At 41.5% G+C, this 13775-nt stretch overlaps 1 protein-coding gene across 4 annotated transcripts in view; it reads right to left on the minus strand.

Moving 5' to 3' along the window:
* Window positions 1-13775, minus strand: part of si:dkey-237h12.3 (teneurin-3) — a 209101-nt gene that overhangs the window by 123570 nt on the left and 71756 nt on the right. For all 4 annotated transcript variants that reach the window (XM_037076954.1, XM_037076956.1, XM_037076955.1 and 1 more), the window contains one exon: window positions 13084-13359. In XM_037076954.1, the coding sequence (XP_036932849.1) occupies window positions 13084-13359 (276 nt within the window). The remainder of the gene's footprint in view (window positions 1-13083; window positions 13360-13775) is intronic.

Raw genomic sequence — 13775 nt, forward strand, 5'->3', positions numbered from 1 at the left:
GATTCTGTTTCATGTTCTGTTTGTTAGTGTTGGGTCGTGTTCAACCGAGATAAAAGGCCCGGGTTCTGATAGGTCGAGGCAGGATCCGCAGAAGAGAGCCTTTTACAGGAGAATGTGTTTCCTTTCTTTGAGCATGAATCAGTTTACATGGTATACAATATCAATCGTTGGCCTCAAATCTATATCTGCAAAGTGCTTAGGTTTGCATTGGTGATTAGATGAATTGAACCGAGAACAGTCTGTTACTTGAGCATGCCCTCATAGCCCGGATACCTAATGCCTCTCCCCCTGCCTCTGAAGTGACCACAGTTTCAGGATGCTTTGCTCCGGGCACTTGGCCAGAAAGCTTTATGTATTCTGATACCATTCATTTTTAATCAGGACCAGAATATCCTTCCAAACCTCTTGCAGGCTGCTGTTGGCTATGAGGCATCAATTTTGTTATATTTTAATTGATTTGGCTGTTCTCCTCCTTGTCGACTGTATACGTTGATTGTTAAATTGCTAATGTTCCAAGCGAGAACTGCTGCACCGTTCATTTAAAATGCTTTCTCTTCTCTCCCGTACTTTCCGCTGGCTTTTTTTTTTTTTTTTTCCTATCTCGTTGCAGAATTATGCATTTTTCCCCACATATAGTGTAACAACTTAAAACATTGTGTGTGTTCAGCATATTTCACTTGGCTTTCCTCCTCGACATGCCCAACTCATCCCAGCATGCAGCGAAGGGATCTCTCTCACATGACTGCTGAGGAGAAAGGACATGAGAGCAGGGGAGGGGAATCTTCTTCTGTGGTATAATGAGTTTGACAATGAAAGTGACACCGCGTCCTCCCTGGACCTTGCCATGTGATCAATCATAACAATGGCTCACCATTTCCTCCTCTGGATACTGACCTTTCTCCCTTCAGGAAAGGAAGTGTGTGTAAGTGTTGGAGTGTGTCTATGTTCCTCTAGATTTCCTCATAGCATCAGCCTCTTTCCAATCAGCCCTTGAAGTCCCTCTACAGCGCCATAAGAGTGTCCTCTATCAGAGAGCCCCTTCCCCCCTGCTGCGAAGCAAAAATGGCCTGAAAAAATGTCTAACGTAGGGAATACTGATCTATTTCATTCTGTCATATAAACTATTTTAAGCCTGGATAACAAACTTGGATTATTATTAGTTAGTTTTTTTTTAAGGGAAATGGATTATATATTTAAAATCCCATCACCTGAACAGCTTACAAGGTGACTGGATGCTGTTACTCAAGTGAGGAAGACCTGCCAAGATTTCATGCAAAACATCAATGAGTGAGATTATTTTAGGCCGCCTCTCTCATAGTGCAGCGCCCTTTACTAAAGAGTGACGGAAACAGGGATGACATGTTGAGAAAGCCGTGAGCGTGAAGGGATCCTGCGAGGTTTTATCTGGCTCCGCCTCCCCGACCTTGTCTCCCAGATGAGCCAACAGGACGTCTCATCAACAGCCTACTTACTGCATTTGCTCTGGTTCCCTGTCAGTTTCCTTTTATTGACCTAGCACGACTCGTTAAATAAAATATGGAGAATAAATCTCAAAATATTGGTACAAGTAAAAGTCTCAGATATGCTTCAGCCAAAAATGTCCCATGTTGCCAATGATGCCGTCTAGACACAATTTTATAGCCATTTTTATGCCACTCTTAATTGTGGATTTATCTGCATGACTCTGATGTCTGTAATGTCTTTACAATGACATAAAAACCTGATCAATACACAGCCTCACTTGTGAAAAATGTGCAGTTACTGCAGTGGACACACTGTCAAGAAAAGCCTGTGAATTTTACACTGTAAAATGTGAAGTACACGTTTTTTTCTAACCGATGTTACTGATGTTGTTATTGATCTACAAAGGTACGCAGAACATGGAATAAGTTAATGAATTAAGTAAATGAACAACTAACAAATACACGTTTATATTTTTTTTTACTGTACAATGACATATTTGCCCCTAAATCCACAGTGCTGCTGCTAATAGTTACATATGAGGCAATATTTGAATTTTCCTTAGATATGAGATATACGTTTATAACCTATACAAAATGAAATATCTATTTTTTAATGGGGGATTATAAAGATTCTGCAGCATTACATCTTAACAAAATATATATAAAATGCCTAAAGTAAAAATGTGTATATGTAAACACATGTAGTCATTCATGCAGCTGTATTGTATATTATGCATTTAGACATATATGTTATATATGTTATAATACTTTTTATACGCACACATAATTGTTTGAGATAAATTGTAAAATAAATTGTTCCAATCTCTAATTTTTGTTTGTAGTTTATGTAAATACATGTCATATAATATAATTCCATATATGTCCATTTATCACATTTGCGTATTGGTGTTCTTGTTATTAATCTACATGTTGACTAATACATGGAATAAAGTTACTGAATTAATAAGTCAACAAATAAAGGAAACATAACAACAACTACAACAAACAAATTAAATACATTCCTAAATATGCAGGTAAATAGTGTTACCTTACACTGACTGTTTCTTTAAAAACATATGAGGAAAAGCCCCAAGAGAAATTAAAGTTTTACAATATCTGACATTAGATTAGGTCTCAACACTACAAGCCTCCAGCAATAAGGAGGGGCAACCTGCATACAGCCTGAGAGGCAAGACTCGGGGCAAAGAAACAGGTTTCAAAGAAGAATCCCCCGCTCCTCGCTCAGCTCACCGCTGTGACGGCTCGCTAACACTTTAAGGCGACTCGGATGAGCACATCAACATCGATGACAACACGAGCGGGACATGCCCCCGCATCCCTGCTCAACATTACGTCCGTGATATTTCAAATTCAAAACTGTTTTGGTTTTTTTCGTGCATGGGGTGAACAGCACCCCGCTGGCTTCATGCTGCGAGCGACTCTCCATCGAAAACTTTCACCTTATTAAATCAGGAAAATATTAGAGACTATTTGATGCAGCCAGAGTAAACTGAGATCGAAACCCTTTGATTTGTAGCATTGTTCGCGCCAGATGAAACGCTCACATGACGAAAACTCCCTGAAATTCCGTCTGAAGTCGAGGCCTTTTAATGAAACATTTATTCATGTGTATAAAAGACTCCGACACATTTCCTCTGCCAATGAAAAGATCCAGTGGTATAATTTGCAGTTAAAATGTGCTTTTAATTGTGTGTGTCAGAGAGGAAATTAGAGCAGCAAGACACAATTAACAAAATACATTTTTACACATATTTTCATCATTCTACTTGGTCGCTCAATTGGACAATCTAAAAGTGTTGATTTCAGTCTTGCTTTGGTTTCACGATGAATATGCTCTCGTGAACACGGCTGCTGCTTCAAGAAAAGAAAACCTGCTCGATAACAAAGCGTTTTAAATGTTTAGCTGTATGTTAACCTGACCGCTAACTCGATTCACAGCTCAAGGACACGATGGAGCTTAAACGGACGAAAAGATGTTTATAAACCAAAGTGTTTAGAGGACAACCAAGCGAGCGTGACATGAGATGACCCCACGCGTACGACACAACAGGTAGAACAGAGATGTTTTCTACATTCAGATGAGGCGGCAACAAAAGAATCACCTCGACTTCCAACTTTTTGATTGCCAACATCAAGAACCGAGGAGCGCAAAAAGGTCAAAGCCACAGCACCATGACAATAGATATAACAAATATTCCCGTGTCCCATGATAGGGGAGAAAAAGGATATCATAAAAGGAAGAAGACATGAATCTAAATAGATCGGTGGGTTGGCGCTCGTCTTGGGACCACGTCTGAACACCCAGCGGCGCACCGGAGACAGAGAAGAAATCTATTTTAGTCGATATTAAACGAAAAACAAAGACCTTGATTCTACACTGTATCAACTTCTAGTCTGTCCTTTCAGAGCATATAGACTCAGAGCCTTAAATTCAACATTGTTGTTTTAATTCACCTGCAAGAAATTAGCTTTACCTGCTTGATTATCCGCCTCAGAGGAAATCAGTGTAACATATACGTCTTTTTCTTTACGTCTCGTGTATTTTATATCCCAGGAGACGTAAAGTGAATGTGGAGCTTTAGAGACACACGGATGCTTGCTGGGGGACACCAGTCATACATGTAATTATGAACATCACAATTGGACCAACATGCTAATCCCTGTTTCTTCCATTGATATTCATAGAGTATAAAGTGGCTTCCTGACTATTTCCGTACAGCATGGTAATACAATCACTCAATTAGGCTGTGTGATGAAATGAAATGAGCCGTTTTCTCTTGAGGACGGTAAATAGTGGCCCTCGTAATTGACAACCGCAGTGTAATTCCTAATCGTACTTACACGTCCTGCAGTCTGGCACCGGCGAGTGATTAGACGATCTGAGTGCGGTGTTGTCAGTCGACGCTCTGAGACGCAGAAACAGGTGACACTTAAGGCGAATGTTGATGCTCAATGAAAAGGTGAGAGAAAATAGATGTTGGACAGCGTTAATTGCTTTTTACACCGCAGCTACGACTACGTAAGCTTTGTAAGGCTAAATACTCACTCACACACGAGCGCTCCACTTGAAAGCTTTATTGGAAAATTATGACACAGAATGGTTCGTTGTCAATCTAAAGACTAAAGCTGAAAATATAAAGTTGATTAATCAGCAAATATTTCAATAATTAAATTATTGTCCCAGTCATTTATGAAACAAAAAGCACAAAAGATTGTTGTTGAGGATCTTTTTTTTGGACCGTTTCTAAGACGGAACAAGACATCTGAAGACTCGACCTTCAGATCTAAAGGTTGACATTTCTCACAATACTCCGATGCTAATCGACTAGATGATAATCAGCTAACTGAAGAAATAATTGACTGATTAATAGCAAATTATATTTTTTCGCAAAACTAGCATCACTATGTCGAGACTTAAAGGTGCAATATGTAGTTTGAGGATGTAATTTGATGTTACGCCTAAACAAGCGAGATAAACAAACTCTTCATTTTTATGACAGAATGAATAAACCGACCTGTTTATGTGGCGGACCCTGCCACCTTCCTAATTTCAGACTGTGTTCTGGAGACGTTATGTTCCTCTGAGAACTGCTTGTTTATTCAGGTATGGAAAAACATATTTACTTCTGTTTTGTACCATTATCTCATTAATATTGTAAGTATTAAAATTCTTCTCCACAACTACACAGTGCCCCTTTAAATTAAATATATTTATCTGTTATGTTGACGTTGCACATCATCTAAATCCGGCATTTGGAAGGAACTGTAATAAATTACCTGACACTGAGCCGTAATCATCATGACATATTCAGGATATGGTTCTTTAAAGACAGTTAATACATTAATGAGCAATGAAGCAATTGATACCATATGAACTCCTTAAAGTATTAAAGGGATATAGTAGTTTCAAGAAAATCTGTTTTCTCCTATTAAAATGCAAATTTATACAGCTCGACACTCCAAAGTCTAATCAGATCATCCACTCTGCAGGGGGTCGCTTTGGTGTGAGTGGACACTTTTCACCATGTGTTGCTGTTGTGATAATGTGTTCACAAGATGTGTTCCTGCACAGATACACTGAAAGAAATCTCACACATGGAATGCATCACGGTGTTCAAAGGGATGAATCCCAATTCCGATACTGGCGGTCAGTTTGTCATTTGCTTCGCCCGAAGGCTCAAGTGTCGCCGACTTTTGCTCTGCACAGAGATGCGGATGCAGCGACCTCCTCCAGGCTTTCAAAAATAGAAACCACAGATCTTTTCACAACACTGATGAGCACAACACCTGCGACGACACCTCGGAACGTCGCAGCCGCGTCCCACATCCCCCCTGTCACCCCGAGCACTAACAATATGAGCACTTAACCGGTGGCAGCACCAGCAAGCAGGGAAGTGATGACAATAAATGATGGCAATCAAAGCTCGCCTCCTCTTTTGACGAAGCCAGAGATGAAGCTCAGACACCTTCCCAGCTCCTATTAACAAATGATGAAACTCTTTTCTGTGCCAGTTTTGGAGTGATCTTCAAAAAACGTCGCAGATGGCCAGCCCTTTTGACCGAAAAAAAAAAAAAAAAAACCCTGTGATGTTATTTATTCTTTTTGTGGTCGGCTTGTGCCATATTGAATTATGAAAGCGGCGACGGAGGATTTCTGCCTGCGACGATCAATAGGCTGCTTCCACTGTCACAATACAAGGCGCAGATCTGAGACAGGAATTTGACAGATGGCGTGTCACCTTCGTCAGCGTGACGTCGCGCGTGCACGTACGTTCGGTGCATGTGTGTGTCGATGCACTTTTGCATGATTTTTCTAATCTTAGAGTGATAAAGTGTGAGAAACAAAGTGAGATACGTGTCGTGTGTGTGCGGCACACTTTTGTGTTTTTGTACACGTGAGTGAGGAAGCGGCGCAGAGTGAGGCAACATGAATACATGCACACAGAGAGGCATGTTAGAGGGTGTCTGATACGCTTTCATACTCCCACCCAAAAAGCCTTTGGTGCTTGCTGTGCTACAGCACACTTTGCTGTGACTCCTCTACTGATTTAATTAACCTTTTACTGGCACTGTTCACACAATGAATCTGCAAGCTATACTCAACTGTAAAATGGGTACGACTGCGATGAAGACCTGCGACTTCGACAAATTGAAATTATTTCCTGACACGTCCCCTCGTAAACAGTCCCGTCGGACATGAGCGTGCCCCTAAAGACACGCCGCGGACGGGTGCAGCCGCAGCAGCCGTCCTCCATGAAAACATCAAAGGGACACCATTTTTTCTTGGGAAATTACTTTGGACAGAGGGTGCAGGCCAGAGCAAGCGGTGCTTCTTTAACAAAGGATGACAGGCATTGCAGTGGAAAGCCCCTCTCTCCTAAACATGGGTCAGCAGACGTCAAGGCCCTCCGCTGAACGATAAACCCCCCGTGCGACGCTTTATCCAGCAGCAGGGAGAGCTGTCACGAGGTACTGCAGTGCTGTAGCTGCAGTACCTAACAAGTCAGTGCAAGCTTTTTCACACCCTATTAGGAATACAACTCAACTGGGCCATGCTATGTTTCTGTTTCGTGCAGTCATTCATGTTTCATGAGGGGTATAATATTGATTCTAAAGCCTGTGCAGTCAACATTAGGGCAGGAAAGGGAAAAAAAAATGTCTGTGTTCACTTTTACAGAGGAGCTATACTTTGGCCAAATGAGCAAGTATATGAAAACGTATATATCACAACAACGTTTGAGCCTCCCCGCTAATAATTTATCATCAAACCATTAAAAATAGATCACAGTGAAGCGCTATATCGGCCCGCTCACTGCAGGATGGGGGCCCCGGTTGAAAGCGTCCAACCTTCAGTTGAGCATGTTTACGAAGCGATTCGTTCACTTTTTAAAGTGAGGACATTTTCCTCATGTCAAATGTCTGTTAGCAGCACTGGCAGCTCAGCACTGGGTTTGTTGAGAACTGAAATTTTGAAGGTTGTAATTCTTCACAGTAAAGAATTTTCAATCAGCCGAAATTGCATTCCATCTGTTACAAATTCTAGTTCACCAAGCAGAGCAAGGGTACCTGGTTACTCACATTATCGGATTTCAATTTTTCAAGCAAATTCTACTAAAATCTGTTCACCTCCGTTGGACTGAAAAACCCAGGGACGACTGGTGACCCACATATGAACCTATTAAGGTCCACTTTTTGTGTAACTTTTTATTCTAGCAAAAATAATGCTTTAATAAAGACTGAGGTCATCTTAAGAAAGTGTTTGAAAAGCAGTTGCTCTCACGTACCGTCCTCTCCTCCGTCTGTCAATAACAATACATTTTGAAGACACTCAACTGTCCATTGAATTTTTCTGAATTATAAAAGGTTTGATACAATTAAAAAAAAAAAAAAAATTAACTCCGGCTCCAGTGACTTTATTGCTCCCTATACATTTTCATTTTCACGTAATGCAGATCCAAATCATTAATTACACAAAGCGACATTATAACAACATCGCAGTGGGACTGTGGCTTTTAGTTGAATAACTTTTTTCCCCCTCTCCTAATCTTCAGCACTTCAAAAATCATGACAGAGACAAACTTCAATAACAGAACTTAAATTGCTTAAATCTCCATTTTGTCTCACATCAACTGCTGAGTGCAAACGTTTCTTTTTAATCAGCGTGCCACTTAAAGCAAAGGCACACTCCCTGCAGACAAGTTCCAACAATACACAGACAGCACGTAACACGAGACCGTAAGTGATCGCACGTGTGTTTTGTGTGTGTATGTGCAGACGTGCATGCTCAGATGTGCCGGTTCTGCAAAGTTGTCAGTGTCAGGTGGACGGAACCCGCGGTGTTAAATCATTTCTGTGTGAGGTGAAACAGCATCGATATTTCATCTGTTTCACGGGAACATCACTGTAAGCGAGGCAATATTAAAAAGTAACATGATAAATAATGATATGCAAAATATTTTTAGAAAATGAACAAAGAAAAATGCAAGTGAATTTTCCACATGAGAAATCAGACTCAGGCTTTATGTGCTTCATGTGCTTTAAAAACAGATGATTGTAGATAAATAAACACATACTTTCTGAAGGCGTGGAGAAAAGACAGCCTGGTTTGTGTCTCTGATAAAAGAAGCTGTGCTGATACGCTGCTCGGGTAGTAAAGACTATACACGTGAACACGGCGGTGTCATCTATCGAGATATGAAAGGACGGCTTGGGATCACATGGCCATTCTTACAACCAGGAGGACAATAAAGTGGATGCTTTAATCAATTGATTTTGTTTTCGAGTGATTCTGTCAGTGGCAGGGGATTATGCTAAGCGTAAAATCAATGAAAGCTGCTTAACAGATTTTTCTAGTTTTCTTTTTGTAGCAGAGGCGGAAGAAGTAGAGAGACACTGCGCTGAAGTAAAAGTAGCAACACAGTGTCGAAGTGAGCGCTGTCAAAAATATCGATATAACAATACCTATCAGTTCTGAGTCTTTGTAAAGGTTTCAGTGCCCATCAGCAGGCACACACACACACGCACGCACGCGCGCGCGCGCACGCACGCACACACACACACACACACACACACACACACACACACACACACACACACACACACACACAGCTGCAGTGGTTCACAGCCCCGCCTCCTTCAGAGGTAAATTCATTTAGATGCTGTAGTGTTGACAGAATCTAAAATCTCATGTTAGTTTCAGATGATATTCTGTATCAAATATCGATATTTCTGAAGGGACTGTACCCAAAGCCACTAATATCAGTATCTTGACAACACTAGTAGAAATAGTTTGGTATGAGACAAAAAAAAAGGGGTTACTGAAGCAAAATTACAAAAGCAGTAAAAATAAAATACACTTAAAGTACCAGAAAAAGTAAAAGTACTTGTTATGCAGAATGTGTTGGATGTTCATCTGCAGGGTGTCTTGTGAGTCTCCCATCAGGGGTCAATAAATAAAGTTAAATCCTAACCTATAATCTAGAATCACGAATCATTAAGATTTATATTTTTCATTGATTATATTTTATAGTATTAAAATTAATCTAACTAAAACTAACTGAAAATGAACCATAACTAAAGTTTTCCAATACATTTGGTGGAGAAAAATGTATAAAATGTGGAGTAAAGTAGCTGAAAAATGGGAATTTTCATTTACTCAAGTACAAAGTACTCGAGTTAATGTACCCAGTTAGTTTTCTATTGAAAAAAATACAACAAGTTTATGTTGTCATAAATATTCCTTTACGATTGATCGTGCATGATTTCTACTGGATTTTGGGGCTGTTGACAAAGGTGTCATTCACACTAGATCCACTGGAGACACTGGGGGACACTAGAGACTGAAGACACTGGGGACTGAGGACACTGAAGACACTGGGGGACACTGGGGACACTGGGGACTGAGGACACTGAAGACACTGGGGGACACTGGGGACACTGGGGACTGAGGACACTGAAGACACTGGGGACACTGGGGACACTGGGGACACTGGGGACTGAGGACACTGAAGACACTGGGGACACTGGGGACTGAGGACACTGAAGACACTGGGGACACTGGGGACACTGGGGACACTGGGGACTGAGGACACTGAAGACACTGGGGACACTGGGGACTGAGGACACACCCCCACCATTTTTTCAGGATGACCAATTTGGTCCACATCACTTTTTAAAAGCATAGTTAGATACAAATCCCCTTAAATTAGCTTTTGACAAGAAATGTTAACTAACTAAAGAGATTAAATTAATTTTGATGTGCAGTTGTTTTTCCCTTTGTAATTATCTTCTCTGACCTCGGAGGATTTCCTCGTAGGATTGTCTTAAATCACAAGTTCCACTGTTCAGCACAAAGTGACGCCGCTGGCTCATAAATACACACTTATTTGAGAGTTTAAAAAAAATCAGATGTGGATATACGAGCCTATATTCTTATTTATGTACAGTGTACACATGTATACACAGAATATATTCAAATAATTCTTATACAGTGTTTACTTCAATATGGTCATGTTTTTTTGTTTTTTTTTCGGTATGCAAAAGAAAAAGAAATGTACATTTGATCCTAAAAATAACCGACTGCACCAAAAGTAAACTGACAGCTGCTCCACTGACTGGATCCTCTCTGTTCCAGATAAATATACTTCAGTTACGTTAATTTGTGCTTAAATGCAAATGCTTCACTTCAGAGGACAACCTCTCTCCTTCCCTCTCTGTGGCAGCACTCAGTGGATCATTTAAAGCTGCAGATGGACAAGATGACCACTGTGGTTTGATCTTTCAAAAGGTAGACCTTTTTTTCCTGGATCACGGAGGTTAACGTTTGCAGATGCCGCGCTTTGTGAATGTGCTGAGGCTTTGGTACTTGTCTGTGTCGAACACTCGGTAGAACAGAGCAAATTAGAATGAAATATTGAGTTCATTTATGAATAAGTGGGGCTGAACGGCCCCTTGTCGGAGCTTCTGCATGCATATTCAGTTGATGGAAACCTTTGGATGGGTCATTTCTCTTAGCTGCTTCATTAAATAGTGAAAGTCAAAAGTGCAATGCCTCCTAACAAAAAAAAGGAAAAAAAAAAAAAAAAAGACCAAGATCTACAGAGGTGGAACAGCAGCAAGGTTTTTCTTTGCTGCGGCTCAAAATCTAGATGATGAAAAAGCACTCCAAAAATAGTTGAATAGAAAAGGGTTGGAATTTTAAATTACGCAGCGACTGGCATTGTTCTTCCTGCTGAACGGTTCCAGCATATTAAAATGAAAAGAAGAGAAAAGAGCTTACATACACTTTAATAAATTTGCTGTTTGGTGTGGTTTGCTGTTTTGGAGCGTGACGAAGACACAGCACCTGGGATCAAGATCTAGCAGGTATTGTTTATTTACCTCATAATGAAACTAATTGAGACAATAGTGAGTTGGAAAGGGTCTCAGTGGGACGTTGTGCTAACAAGAGCCAATCAGCAGCCGCTTCTTGAGACGTTTCCAAAAGGAGCTCCAGAGGAGGTAAGCTAAAGGGGCGCAGGGTGCTGTGTGGATATACGCTCGTCTGTCTGTGTGTTCGTGCAGTTGAAGCGCTGGAGGGCAGGTGCAATCGAAGCTCAACACAGAACCTATTGAAGCCAGACCCCGACTTGTCTCGCAGAATGGGGCGATGACTGCTGCTATGGTTTTGTGTTTGGCACGTACAGCAACAAACACGACCGGAGTCGAGCGCTAAGGAGGCGAGGGTTATGTTTACCGGCACCTCTGTGGTTAGGCTGCAGCTTTTAGTGACTCATAAATGTATACAGTGCGTTGGGCCAAAGCAAAGGCCAGACACCGGAACAAATACACGGGTTTGAATTCTGATGGCATCGTGGAAAGGTAAAAGACTTACTCAGACCGCCCCGCCCCCCACGGAGACGAGCTCACCATGATGAATACTGCCATTAAGAAAATGACTTGTCTCAAATGTCAGACTGTAGCCAGTGTTTTCAGAATAAAAATTGATAGCATGAGAACACAAGACACTTTCCCTTCTTTACCCTCTCTCTAATGTTCTTGCCAGGAAAGTGTAATCAAACCCAATTATTTTAACTGCCTGCCACTCTCCGCGATCATCGGTTTCTTAAAATAATTAGAGCTTTACGTTGAATGTGTTGTTATGGCGATGGCTCACGAGCTACGATGATGATGAATGATGCGCTGTGCAGGAGCACTCAACATCAGAGACGAAATTCTGAAGATTTACACTGAAACATACGAAGCTGAGAGGAAAAATTCCTTTATGTGGAGCAAAATATTGCTCACTTAAAACACATGCTGAAAAGACATGAGACGCATTTGAGTAACAAATAATAATAAAAAAAAAATCAGCTGGAAGAAGAAAGACTGCTGAAAACCACCGCTGCTTGCCTGCGTGCCGAGTGTATTACGAGAGATAAAAAGGCATTTTTCGAACTGCAAGCTAACCTTTCGGAAAAAAATTGTGACAAAACAAACAAGATTAACTGACAAAAAATGTTAAAACACTGCAAATGGAACAACAATCCACGCAACGTAGACGCACTGCTTCCGTTTGACGCTGCAGAGATTTGCCCTTTTCAAACAGAGAACCTCAATTCTCCGTCTCAGGTTTCCAGCATGAACAAATTTGCACTTCAAACCATTGTACCCATTTAATCAGTCATTGTGCATGCCCAGTCATCCACTGCAGAATTTCTAAGCAAAATCTCAGACCGAGGCACACAAAGCTATCTTTGATTATACGCCAGCCCATGGGGAAACTTTATCAAACTCCTCTGCTTCCTGCAGAGAAGGACCAGGTGACTCGCAACCGCTCAATCGGAAGGCCAAATTTTTTTTCCGCATGCAGCGAGGAATCACGCCTTTGATCCGCAGAAAGGCAGCTGCAAACGCCTCTCCAGACACCAGCCCCACCAATCGCGACTCCACTTCTCTCCACCAATCAGGTTCTTGTCTCCAGCGCCAACCATAATCCAACCTTCCCACTGCTCTGTTTTGTCTACACAGTGATTTCTCCCCTTTGAAAGGCGGAGAGAGCATGAGCTTCATACAAATACGCATTTTAGAGATAAAAGAATGGAAAGTGTGCCCTACTCACCCATCTCAGTGTCCGATTTATTGTCCATTTCCGTGTCAGTGAGCGTGAGCGCCGAGTTAGAGCGGCTTGAGAGGCATGAATTCTGCCCAGACTTTGCCCCCGTTCCCCAAAGATTCATGGTACGTTCCGGTGATACAGGTTCATGGTTCTCAGTGGCGACCGGTCCTCTGGAGTAGCTGCTGAGAGGGTGGGAGAGGCCCGTCTCAGGGCAGAGCGCCAAGCCCCTGCGAGGCGGCGGCTCACAGATCCCGAGTTGCCTCAGCGAAAAAGTCTGTCCTGTGAATGACAGGAGTTGTAAAGTTAACAAACCAAGCAACAACGTGGGTTTATGGCCAAGAGCAGGGCTACTTAAAAAAAACACTTAACCTAAGAGCAGAGTGGAGGAGGAGGGAATCCTGAACAACGACTCCCCGATCCGCTTCACACTCACCAACTTATCACCTAAACCGCGATGCAGCTCACACCACAGTCGGTAGAAGACTGAGATTAGTCAGTTGACCTACTTTCACCAGACATTTAACCCCAAAACAAAAAAACAAAACAAGCTTCTTGTGTTCATCATCACATATAAAAAATTTAGCAATAATGCTATCCCCCATTTATTATTTATTGTTTTGAGGGACTGTTTCAGACGCTGCCTTTTTTCAAAAATGAATCATTACCATAAATTCATTGTCCTTTCATTTGGAATT

This window comes from Acanthopagrus latus, chromosome 18, assembly GCF_904848185.1.
Source record: "Acanthopagrus latus isolate v.2019 chromosome 18, fAcaLat1.1, whole genome shotgun sequence".
Taxonomy (NCBI): domain Eukaryota; kingdom Metazoa; phylum Chordata; class Actinopteri; order Spariformes; family Sparidae; genus Acanthopagrus; species Acanthopagrus latus.